Source organism: Lotus japonicus, chromosome 6, assembly GCF_012489685.1.
Source record: "Lotus japonicus ecotype B-129 chromosome 6, LjGifu_v1.2".
NCBI lineage: Eukaryota > Viridiplantae > Streptophyta > Magnoliopsida > Fabales > Fabaceae > Lotus > Lotus japonicus.
This window is the reverse complement of record NC_080046.1, coordinates 17,593,364-17,606,362: the sequence shown is the minus strand read 5'-3', so window position 1 is coordinate 17,606,362 and position 12,999 is coordinate 17,593,364. Positions and strand designations below refer to the sequence as shown.

Here is a 12,999-nt window from a genome sequence, read left to right as displayed (position 1 = left end):
ACTGTCTCGGAAACCTAAATGTCGAAGATTGTTTAAACTTGGGGGTGCCAAATTTAAGTATATGACACGGAAATGGAAAGGAGTCGTCCGAAAGATTTCGGACTCCGTGGTTCCGAAGTACTTCGGAAACAAAAGTTCCGAAATGTGCTTAACCAGTTAAAATGACAGTACCAGAAACAATGCAGGCAGAATCACAAGTTCTCATAACCAGCTACATTGCAGGGCAGAAACAGATAAAATGCACATGAGAAATAGTTTAATACTACATCATAATACTTTGAACTTCTAATTAGTTGTACATATGTCATTGCTACAAACATCAATCCTAGTCTCAATCTTCTCCAAGGTCTATAAAGACATTCTCTTGAGGACCACCCGTAGGATCAATCCAAGCATTCAATTCTGCCGTAAATGTAGCCAAACGCGCCGCATACGGGAAGATCCATTGGTCGGTGGGTTCTTTGGCCAAAAACGGCCATTGGGGAGCTATTGTTGGCATAGGATGTCCCGGCTTAAGCTTTAGCTACATTTGAGAGTATAGCAATAAAGTTAGATAAGAACAAAGTGGCTGAGTACAAAGTATACTAATTTAACGTGACAAGCGAGTGTAAGGTACTTCATAAAAGTTATACCTGAACAAAGTGGTTGGTGACGTGACCAACTGCTATAACGGGATGTACTTCCGGTGGGGCGCCTCCTCTCAATGGCAGATAAGTGTAACAACCTTTTAGTGAAATGGAGATGAAGACAACTTGCAACCTCGTAGCAATGAGGTACCCCATCTCCGGTAGAGACATCCACTTGTCTTCCGTTGCAATTGTACCAATCGGAAGGATGAGACGATTTTGTAGAGACTGAACCCTCTCATAACCAAATATGTTGCTATAGTAAGCGGTATTCTTTGAGAGTTCTACAAGCAACTCTTCCCTAATCAAAGCCCAACCGTCTTGACCTATGTCGGGTCTGAACAATGCAGCAACTGATCTATAACCACAATTACCATCTGCAATAACATCTATGACTTTTTCTATATATTGATGGAAGAAAGATGGCAAATCATCCAAGTATATGCTGGTGGAGGACTGCTTGCTCTTCTTAGACTTCTTGCTTCGAGGACAAGAGACTTTGTTAGGTGTTGGCTTGAGGCTATTGTTAACATGTTCCCAATAACAAGGATCACGTTGTAAGGATGGTTTTTGTTGACTAGGTGGTTTACTCTCCATAGCCTTGGACGAGCGCTTGGGCTTTATCTTCACTTGAGGAGGACACAGTGAACTACTAGAAGGACAATATAGCTCTTTTACCTTCCTCCTTAGCATACTTTGGCCCGCAACATCCAAAGTGTTGAAATAAGCGGTCAAGCCATCAATCTCTGACTTGAGGTCTCCTTGGTTTGAGGCTTGACTCCCAATGGGTACATGGTCCCAACCAAGTATCTTCCAGAAAGTATGGATTGCCTCATACGGAATTCTATCATAACTATGAAGTGCACACGCACAAGGAAGCCCATGGGTAACTTGGAATGCGCATCCACAACCATCACGCATCACTCTGTTCTGTTCATCTTCCATGAGTTGCATGGCCTTTCTGGACACAAATCCCCTGATATTTGTATACATGGGCGACTTGAAACGATGTTCTACAAGGTTGATACTGCGCTCAAATGATGCCTTGATTTCATTGTGTCGTACAGTGGTCAACCTATCCACTGCATCCCACGAGGCGCACAAGTCACCTCTGCCGTCTTTCAGCATCCTCTTCAAGGTTGAGTGTGCACTTTCAGCCCTGCATACAAAAGATCATACTCTATCAATTTCTGCTAATAAAGCAAGACTATGAAATGAAAGATCACAACCAATAAAGTGTGCATTGTACCTGTTACTCGTTGTAGTTCCAAAATGCAACACAGAATTGGTCCACGCACTCACAAATTTCTCCTTGTGCTTTACCCATGTAGTAGAAATGTAGGATATGAAATCTGGGAAGTCCTTACACATGACACACATTTCCTTCCATTCCTCATCAAATTGTTCCACTGTTTCAGCATAAATCAAGCATTTCCAGTTCTCCATCACTGAAAGGGCAAAATCATCCGTGCCAATCAACACTTTGCACTTTGCCTCCACATTCTTGTTTATGTGGAACCGGCATAATAAATTGGTACAATTGGGAAGACATTGCTTAACAGCACTCAGTAAAGCCAAATCTCTGTCAGTCACAATCACTTGAGGTAATCTGGCATCATCGGCAATAAGAGACTTCATGCACTCCAAGGCCCAAACATAGTCAATTGTGTGCTCCCTAACTATGTAGCAAAATGCTATGGAGAAAGTCAACCCCGTAGAAGTGAGACCAACCATTTCAAGCAAGGGGATCTGATATCTGTTTGTCTTGTACGTGCAATCCATGATGACCACATGAGGGAATGTGTTGAAGAGTCTGACCGCATCAGGATGAGCCCAAAAGAGATCCCTAATCTCACTTGAATCAGCTTGTTGCCTTTCAAAGTGAACATACTTGGCTTCTACCAACTTCTTCATCAAATGTTGCATTTCTGTCAATGGTCCCCTCTCCTCTTTTTTAAACCTTTTGTTGCAACTGTAAACTTGAGTGATTGTAGTCAAGTTACTTGGATTGTTTTCCTTCAATGCCGCTAGTATTTGTCTCGGTGGAGTCCAAGTACTAGTCATGGTGCCCACAAGCCCCTTCTCTTCCTCTGTTAGTCGACCAACGTAGGGGTGTCCAACTAGTGATTTAGCTGGTTCATGGTTGTGTTTACCATCCATCACTTTCAGCCACCACATTCTATCACCCTTCGTAGGTCGTCCTTTGAGATTAAACTTACAATCAGTCTTTTGTGATGCGGTCTTTTTGTACTTGAATGTATTCGGGTCCTTGTATGGCCTGTAAATACCATGCTTCGCACACTTAATAGTAACAAATACCTTTCCTCCACTTATAGCATAGTCAGACCTTGCAATCACCAGCACATAACCATTCGCCTTTCCAACATTCTTAGCCCATTGTTCAAGCTCATCACGAGTATCAAATATCTGTTCAATGATAACATATTGCTTTAGAAATAAAACATCCTACCAACCATCACTAATTATTCAATAATCATCACATCATTTTCCAAATACATAGTAGTATGTTCCAACAAAAATTATTCAATGAATACCTGGTCAGTTGTAAATAAATGTGTGGCGTCCACGCTTATACGAGGGGGCACCCACGGAATGATATTGCTAGGAGGCTCAACATTCCCAGAACCGCATGCGGCATCGCATGCGGCATCAACCAGTAAATCTTCTTCATATAGGTACGGTTCAGTCATTCAGCCTGCATGTAACAAACTGCAACTGGTTAACTACTTCGGACATTGGGATTCCGAACTCGTTCGGATACAGACAATCCGAACTCGTTCGGATAAAGACAATCCGAATTTGTTCGGATACAGACAATCCGTATCAAGCTCGACAGCATCAGAATACAAGCAAACAATGGTGGTGCAAAACGAACTTCCAACAAACAACAATGAAATGTAACTACAATGATAAGTAAAGCAGGATATGAAGGGGGAGAGAAATGAAACTTACCAGAAGGAACTTGGTAGCAAGGTGGAACTTGGAAGGAGATGGTGGTTGAGGGTGGAGCAAGTGGAACTTGGAAGGAGATGGTGGTGAGGGGGAGGAAAACAAACGTGGAGGAAGAAGAGGAAGAGTGGTGGTGGTGGAGTTTTTTGAATCTGATTGTATTGGGGGGGTGGTGATGGGGTTGGTGGTGGATGAGTAATGGTGATGGAGTTGGTGGTGGAGGAGTAATGGTGCTCAAAAGGTGGCAGTGTGCGACAGGTTTTCGGATTCAACGAATCCGAAGTACTTCGGATTCGTACAATCCGAAGTACTTCGGATTGTCCGTTTCCGAATTATGTCTGTCGTTTAAGTGTCAGATTCAACAAGGTATTATTCGAAACTTTGGATTCCGAAGTGTTACGGATACCCGGTGTCCGAAAGGGTAGTTCTGGCATTTTTTAAAAAATCTGGGGTGCCATTTCTAAGCCCTGGGGTGCCAAATCCAGAGCTCGGAAAATGATGATGCACCGACGGTACTGTAAAGTTTATTTATACATTCAACCAATCAGATTTCAATGATATGTCACGCCACGTCAATTAATGAAATTGAATAAAAAGAAATATTTTCTCACATCCTTGAAATCTGATTGGTTAACGGTGTAAAAAAACTTTACACCATCAGTGCACATAAATTAAGGGCCTGTTTGGATTGGCGTTGGAGAGGCCAAACGTGCGTTGCGTTGCCGTAAACGCTGTTTTGCCGTTTCGCCGAGCCGTTTGGATCTGCGTTTTCCTTAACGCGTTAACGCTCTTTTGCATCAAAATCACGTTTTTTTGGAATCTAAAAATTCGAGCGTTGGCGTTGGGCGTTCAGCGTTGATGGGTGAAAATACTCACCTCTGTTTATTTTCTGCTCAGATCCATCCACCAAACCGTTGTTCGCACTGTGCCGTTTTCCCTCCGGCGTCCACTGGTCCGCCGTCCTTTCTCTGTTCGTTTTCTGTTCGCACACCTCTGTTGGTGATTTTTTAAGAAGGGGATTTTGGAGATCTAATGGATCTGTTCATATCTATTTCATTTCTTGCTCTGTTTTTGGTTCCTCTGTTTCTGGGTTTGAATTGGGAGAATAGCCAACGAAGAAGAAAGAGGAGATGAAATTTCATATCTAACCAAATTGAAATGAAAATTGGTGTCCGTGTATCTTGTTTCTTTTTTATTTTATATTTAGTAATGAAAATTGGAAAATATTCATAATAAAGAAATAGTATAATTTATGATTTTATTATACATAATTTATTTAAAACTATATTTAATAATATAAATATAATCTATTTTTTAAATTATAGTTCCAAAGATGAGTTCAATTAATATCATCCAAACCGTATTCATTATTTTAAAATCACGTTTGTTACAAATCATCCAAACATAAACCACGTTTACTCAAACACAATTTTACTCAAAATCATTTTAACAAAATCACGTTAATTCAAACACCAGTTTCTAACGGGATGCCAAACAGGCACTAAACTCTACACCAAATGGCAATGTTTTTGTTTGTTTATTTTACATGGCACTGACACATGGAATCAGAGTGCGTCGGTGTTTTACTTGAATTACTATCATAGCCTCACCCTTGTACCTTTCAATCATTCTTGACGTAGCATAATTAACTGGGTATGAGAATGCCCCCATTCTAGTCTAAAGGCGCCGATCTGGCTAAATAAGAAATCCCGAACGGAGAAGGAACACCTAGTGAAATATGGCTGGTACAGAATCCGTTGTTGTTGTACTTGGCAAGTAAGCCCTGAATGAAGAAGTCGTAGCTTCTACCGCTACGTGGGCGGCTTTTTCATTTTAGTATGTTCGAAGGGTATTGTGAATCCACCACGTGTGGGTTCAATCTCCATAGTTCGCTCTAATCTAAAGAGACTATCAAGACCATTGTCTTTCCCCTGATCCCTTTCTTTGTCTTTCATCCTCCCAAAACATAAATAATAAGTAAGGCCCCATTTCTTTTAAGAAAAAAAAGAAAGGTCAAAGAACCTTTTTGATGTGGCGATGGCCTAACTATGATATTGTCAGAAAGAAAGTACGTTAAGGTTACGAAGTAAGGTTTGGTTAAGGAAAAAGCTCAGGTTATAGTCAACCCAGGCTGCAAGAAACCCCATTTGCGTCATGGTGCTTTGGAGGAAAGGCCATTTCACCAAAGCTGCTGCTAATGACTTGGATAAATTGAAAAAGAAAAAGAACTATTATGAGTTCATTTCTTTATGGAAAATGCTGAATCTTTCCAATATGAAATTCAACATATTCTTGAACTAGTTGTACTATGATTTATTTGCGACTTTCTTTCAGCACTGTATTTGACATTACTCATAAGGATAAAGGATAGATGGACCGCACCAATTATTGCTTCTGTTGGTAAAAACGTATTTACTTCGGAGAACTGAATTCTTGGAAAGTAAAAGAGGAACCTGCCAATTACAACGCGGCAACAGTTGAAAAAACACGGAAACACATAAAGATGTATTCGAAGATTCTAAACTTTGCAGTGAAAGTATATAAATAAAAATATAAAAAAAGGAGAGACAGATTCCATATCAAGATTTTGTTTTTTAAATTCAAACCCAAGGTATGACATTAAAATGTAGTATATATTAAAGAGAACAGTGAAATCAATAGCCCAGAAATTGAATTGAGGAAGTGATGAAGTGCTACAATATGAGACTTACAAAATGATGAATCATACAATTGTTATATGTCCCGAATTCCACTTATTTATGAAATGAATTTGAATGCTTTCTGGCTGAAAAGCCATAGCTAGCCTTGCGGCATTACATCACATGAACAAGCTTTGTATGTTGCTTTGGATAATTTTTTCTTTTAGTCAAAATGATGAAATAAGGAGAGGAACTAAAATGTAACTAACTATTGAGCTAGCTAATTTTTCTTCCCTTCTTCTCCACCTTCTTCCAAGTAACTCTTCTTCCTTCTATCCGCCCCAGCAAGGACACAAATCACGAAGAAACACGTGGCGTAAATCCCGTGAACCTTCCAATTGGTCTTGGGCGGTTGCCGCAACACCACCCTGTGAAACACCGTCATGTAATAATGTAACCCGACAGCAAACCCCACGAACGTTTGGGTTAGGCCCAAAAACTTCGAGCCTAGCCCAGAGTCCGTGGAGAAAACCAAAACAAGGTACATGAGAAGCAAGAGAAGGTAGAGAACATAAGCTAGCGTTTGGATAACCTGCAGGAAGAGATAACTCGACTGCGAAGTAGAGAAGAAAAACCTCAGCGGCTCAAGCCCGGTAACAAAAGAAGAGAGGCAGAGGATTGAGAAGTAGATAGAGAGGTAAGCTTGGATGAAGAGCAAGAGCTTCTGAAGTGAGAAATAGGCTTTGATCTTGTTCAAAACAAGAGAAGCTAAAAGCAATGGGATCAGAACGAATGCACATGATAGCAAAGTTGCAATGGTGGGTGCGTATTTGTTACCAACGTAAGGTTTGAATCCTTTTGTGAATTCCTTGTTGGCTCTTGTGAAGTAAGACTTTGAAGTTGTTGAGATTCGTTCCAGGTCCGGGATCAATGATTTCTGAAACCTGATTGGTAGATCTTTGAAGTCTGAAACCAAATCAGAATCTTCATCTTCAAACATCCAATTGGGTGGTGATTGTTTTTTCTTATTGCTCTGTTTATTCAGCTTTTCTTCTTCAATATGACCTGGATTTACCTTGATCTTGTTCTTTGTGTCGGTGGCGGTGGTTGCTTTTGTTGTTTTGTTCTTGGCGATTGCGCCTGCTAGCTTGGTGAGATCCAATTGTTTCTTGCTGGTGGTGCTGGTTTTTGAGGAATTAGTGAAGGATTTTGATGTGGAGTTGTTTAGCTTCTTGATCTTGATGGAAGTGGAATTGAGTTTCTTGAAGGTGGAGGCGTTGAGGGTGGTTTTGGTTTGGTTTTTGGAGGAGAGGTTGTTGTTATTGGATTTGATGGATTTGGTTTGGTTTTTGGAGGAAAGATTGGTGGTGATTGGTTTGGTTGGTTTCTTCTTCAGTGGTTGCTCAAACTCTTGTTCATTTTCAGAATCCTCCTCCTCCAGCATTCTTCTGCTACTTCTTGACAAGTGTTTGCTTCCTAGTTGAGGTTCAGAGCAGGAACTGAAGCAAACAGAAACGAAAAGGAACAAGAGAACAGAGAGAAGTAGCACCTTTGGAGCCATTTTGTGAAAGCAAGGTACACACTCAACACAATTTCCTCTAAGATCTAAAGAGGCAGGTGGTAGAAAATCTAGATATGCACGCAAATAGAGATTGGTCCTGAGCCTAACAACCCGCGAATTTATAATATCAACATGGGAAGAGAGAGATAATAAGGAACTGCGGTGTGAATGGTTTTACTTTTATATATAGTTTCTGCTCTTAGTTTATGGATCATAATGAATGAGGGTATGGTATTAGTTAAACAATAATGATATACAAATCACAGTACAGTATAACCGACAAAGACTTCAAAAAATTAGGAAGTTTCATTAAACATGTTTTTTAACACATTTGTAAATAAGTTTTACACCATCATTCAATCACATCCCTTCATTTTGTTAACTCACAATTAATTTTGAATTTAATAATATCTAAAATAGAAAAATGGAAGGTTGTGATTGAATGATGGTGTAAAACTTTTTACACCGTCGGTGCATAGAAATTAATCTCTTTCTAGATATTTATTGTGTGTTTGTTTCTCAATTTGAGTCTTCAATAGTACTTTCGGGTCTTACGTAATTTTGTGTCATAGCAAATTAAAAATCATATATACGAACCCACTTTTAATCTAAACTTTCATCTTACGTCACCAAATTATAACTTTTATATTTACTCAAGTAATCTAACCTACTTTCGACCTCAAACTCTATTTTGAAATACAAGTACACCCTCCGGTCACTATTATAAGCAAAAGTTAGTTTTGTAGGTTTATTCAATAAATGATGTATGTGACCATTTTAATGACTACATACATCATTTATTGAATGAACCTAAAAAACTAACTTTTGCTTATAATAGTGACCGGAGGGTGTATCACATTACAACCAACTCATTTGGACCCAAACTCTGTTTTGCAAACCACATTCATTCAAACTCTATTTTACAAACTGAAATCCAAACACTCACTTAGGTAGCACATGTGATTTTTTTTTGGGGACACAAATGCTTAAAAAGAAAAAGCAAAAACAGAAGCAGCAGCAGGCTTCTCAAGAACACGGTGCCCCTATAATCATCACTCATTAGGAACCAAGATCCACCATGGGCACCTCATGCACCATCAAGCTCTGACTGCCATTCACCCCCTCCTTGGCAAGAAAATCGGCAACACAGTTAACTTCTCTCAGAGTGTGATGAAGAGTTACAATCCACTCTTGTTGCAAGCACTTACGAATCAAGCTAAGGATTGAACCATAACTATGAAACATAGGCACCTCACCATTTAGAAGCTCGAGAGCCATGGTAGAATCAATGCGCACCTCCACTCGATGGTAACCACGCCTCCAACAAAGCCTCAGACCAAACAACACCGCCAGCAACTCCACCTTTAAAATCTCTGCAACCCAATAGAGCTCGAATACCTAAGCACCAGCCACCACTGTCATTCCTAACAACACCCCCAAAGCCCGCTGGTCCAGGATTACCCAACGAGCTTCCATCAGTACGCGATGTGATTTATACATTATGGAATGACTTACAATTTTTTTTTATAAAGAAATAAGAAATATAATTTTTTGATTTAAGAAATAAAAAAACTCCAAACACTAAATATACTAATAATTTTAAAAAATCGTTCCAAGAGAAAAAAAATTAAAATGTCATGATTTTGGATTTATTAACTAGTCTGTAAGGATACTTGCTTGAATAATACTCCATGAGAGAGAGATGCAAATGAAAGGAGACTGACTAAGATTTGAAGTATTTATTGCCAATGTGGGGAGGATGAGTACCATCACATGGCGCGAGGAGACAGACAGTGTGGTGTGGAGTGTGGACTTTCCTTCCCACGCGCTTCTACATGCTGCTTACTAGCTACATATATAAAAACAATTTTATGCTGTAATTATACTTAAACATACTACATAATGCAAACACATATTATTCTCTTCTTATGACATCTATCTGACTATCTAACATATGTTTTGGCCCCGTTTGGAAGAGCTTATCTGATAGCTTAAGCTTTAATGCCAGTGTTTTTTTATTTAGAACAAAATGGTTTTATTGATAAAAAAGTAAAGGTCATGAGAACAATCATCTCATACAGGGGCGGAGGTAGTGGGGTGACTCACTCATGCTGTGGTCACCCCCAAATTTACAAATTTTCTCACCAGTACTCTTAAAAAAAATAGTTTCTAGCACCACCCTATTAGTCCAGTATGTATAATAGAGAGTAGAAGCCTATATTTTCGTGTCAGCTTAAGTCCCACACCACAAACTTATATTTCCCCTTCTTTCTTTTCTTTCTTCGTGGCCTCATTTCACTCTTAGTCTTTATTTATTTATCTTTTACCTAGTTTACACACATCACACTTAAATAAATTATCCCTTTTTTTATGAAAGAAACCACTCGATAAGAAGAATAGACAAATGTCATAATTTTACTTCACATATATCTATCACAATTTCACCAACAAAGATTGATATTGGGAGCTGGAAAACCCCATTTTTCACTTAATCTTTGAAGTTTATTATGAACATTTCAGCTTAAATACCCTATTTTTGTGGCACTGGTAAACACCCTTACTCCCCCTCTTTCACTTAACTTTGTTTGAATTCTCCCAGTTTGAATGGAAAACAACAAATCCCCTGTTATGCTTAAGGTATGCTAGGTAGTTTTAGTTTTGATCTCTATTTTCTTTGCTGGCAGTCTCTCCCCTTGTTGTTGTTGGTTTGTGGTTCTTAATCTGCGGCTTTTCAAGAATGGAAAGGCTTTGTGGGGTTGTGTCTGAATTTTTAGTTGAGTAGGATTGTTGAGATCTTCATGTGTGGTCTGGCATCATATTTTCAACTGGTTTTAAATTTTTCATGCATGGTAAAGAATGAATTAAGGATGTTCATACTTTTTTACTTATTTTTTACACATTCCTTATATGAGAAAAATATGAAATTTTCTAATAAATTGCATTCCTTTATATCTTGGTCACCCTCATATTAAATTCCTGCCTACGCCCCTGATCTCATATAGATTAGGAAAAGACATTATTTGATAGTCTTATCCAGCCCTGCACTATTTTGGTGATTTAACACGGTTCATGAGAGAGCCTCATTAAAACCTCCAGAGAAAAACACAGTGGAAAAAACCCTAAGGGAGGAAAAATAGTGCTCTAACATAAACCAACTACCAAAGTATAGTCACCAAACACCAAAAATATTAAAGATCAACACCCCTCCACAAAAAACAATGGCACAATAATAAACGGTAAACCCCAGAGCCTGAATTTCCTACTGTATGTGCAATCAGAGCAATGCCAATTAAGTCAAATGTTCCCATGCTTGCTTAATATAGCCTACAGAACTTCTCCTTCAGCAGTAAACCTAAGAATTTCCTCATCTCATGACCAGTATGAAAATCTTCACCTTCAACTTGTAAAATTCCTCATGAAATGGTGAAGAACAACAGAACTCAAACAATCTCAACGGCCCCACCACTTCTCTCCCCTATAGTGTCTCATTTAAGTCACCCCCAGTCCTAATACAGAACCCTTCGCCAGAATCTTATCATACCGCCTTTCGAGCACTCTCCCTCTTTTATTTCATTGTTAGGACAATAGACATATTTTAGAACTACTTGCAAGGACATTGCAAATACCCCTGCAACCAGCAAAGTGAAATTAAGGTCTGCACCACCGCCCACACAATCGATGAATATTGATCCCAACAAGAGAAAAGGAACCAAATGCCTGCTTACAGTCATTCTTCAAATTAAGGGAATGGATCCAATTCCACCCTATCCTTGTATTATCTTCTCCCAGAATCATCACCTAGATGAAAAACAACACATCCTAATACTCTGTTTTCCCTTGAAAGCCACTACGAATCTCGACCCCTCAAACCCTCAAGCTTGCGGGTCCATCTTCTTCCAATTCCTCAGCCAAGCCTCTTATTGCCTCCTCATCAGACCCAGGATATCGAAGACCGACTGATTTCCCAAATAACCACGCCTTTGTTGCTCTGGTGAAGTAGGGGCTAGACCCTTTCCTTGCAGCTGTTGCTTGTAGACTTGCTATTGTTGGATCAACACCACCTGAACCTTCACTCACCTCCCTCAGAATCGCAGAACCCACCTCTGCTCTAGGTTTTCTACCTCTCTTTTTTCCTGCGCGTTCCTTCCTGGTTCTCCCGGTATCCAATACCTCTTGCGCCCTGAGTTTGGTGTTTCTACTTACACCCTTTGAAGCCAATTCGCAGTGGAAATCCAGCATCTCATTGAATTCGGCATCATAATCATCTAATTCTTCCTCGTCTCTGGGTTCATGTATTATGATTTCGTTGCTCAAATCTTCAGAGATAGAAGGATTCTCGTTTGAACGCCAAATGCCCCCACAGTCTTGGTCCAACTCATGAGTGACAGCTGGTTCATCAGACCCAATGAGGAGTTGTGTTGGTGGGCTTTGAAAATGCTTTATTGTCCACGCACCAATTATTGGCCCATTAACCTTATAATAGAAAGTACTCATGGGAAAGTTGCGCCCATATAAAAATAAATTCCACCCGTCGGAGGGAATTTCGAGTGTAATTAAATTGCTTCTTGAAATTGTATCCTAGCCTCTTACAATTAAATTAAATCCATCAAACTTTCCCCCTTTTTGAGCCCAGCATAACGACCTAGACCATTCATCATCCACCAAATTAAAATTTTTGTCTTCACCTTTGTATTCCCCCAGATACCCATAATCATTAGCATTTACATTTTCCAACACCTCCTCAACGTTCGGTGTTCCTCCACGAAGACCTAGCGACTCTTCTCCTGGTTGATGCTCAACTCCGACCGCCGTCAACAAAGCCGTCCAATCTGACTCTTCCACCATTGTTTGCAGGATTGCCCAGACTCGGCATAAATTTGGCTGAGAGTTGGGGCGCTGGCTTGGCCAGGATTTCGGATAAATGACAGCAGGGATTGGGTTCGTCTACATGCCCAAGGCAGATTGGGAGTCAAATTTGTGGCCTGCTTATGGGGCATATGGAAGTGGAGGTGAAATAGGGTGTTCGACGAAGCTCCCTGGACAGCGGCGGAGGCGTGGCGACGTGTATGCCATGAACACGATGAGATGGTGAGGTTCATGGACGGTGGCAATGTGATTGATGAGGATACCAGGATGGCCAGGAATTGGCTACCGCCGCCGGCGAGAAGTGTGGGTCTGTGCGTGGATGGAAGCTTCAGGAGCG

General features: G+C 40.1%; 2 protein-coding genes across 3 annotated transcripts; both read right to left on the bottom strand.

Moving 5' to 3' along the window:
- Positions 1-157: 157 nt before the first annotated feature.
- Positions 158-3,895, bottom strand: LOC130724672 (PKS-NRPS hybrid synthetase cheA-like). Of its 2 annotated transcripts, none has more exons than XM_057575950.1 (5): positions 3,600-3,895; positions 3,182-3,356; positions 1,876-3,053; positions 633-1,785; positions 158-523 (listed from the first exon to the last, which is right to left on the bottom strand). In XM_057575950.1, exons 2-5 carry the CDS (start codon positions 3,335-3,337, stop codon positions 332-334), a joined length of 2,679 nt encoding a protein of 892 aa, XP_057431933.1. In that variant the 5' UTR covers positions 3,338-3,356; positions 3,600-3,895; the 3' UTR covers positions 158-331. The 2 variants fall into 2 exon arrangements, with proteins under 2 accessions (XP_057431933.1, XP_057431932.1); XM_057575949.1 differs by having other exon boundaries at positions 3,182-3,342; positions 3,600-3,894.
- A 2,350-nt stretch (positions 3,896-6,245) lies between these two features.
- LOC130722895 (uncharacterized) lies at positions 6,246-7,961 on the bottom strand. Its single transcript, XM_057573778.1, has one exon. The coding sequence runs from the start codon at positions 7,794-7,796 to the stop codon at positions 6,516-6,518; it is 1,281 nt and encodes a 426-aa protein (XP_057429761.1). The 5' UTR covers positions 7,797-7,961; the 3' UTR covers positions 6,246-6,515.
- Between the last annotated feature and the right edge of the window lie 5,038 nt (positions 7,962-12,999).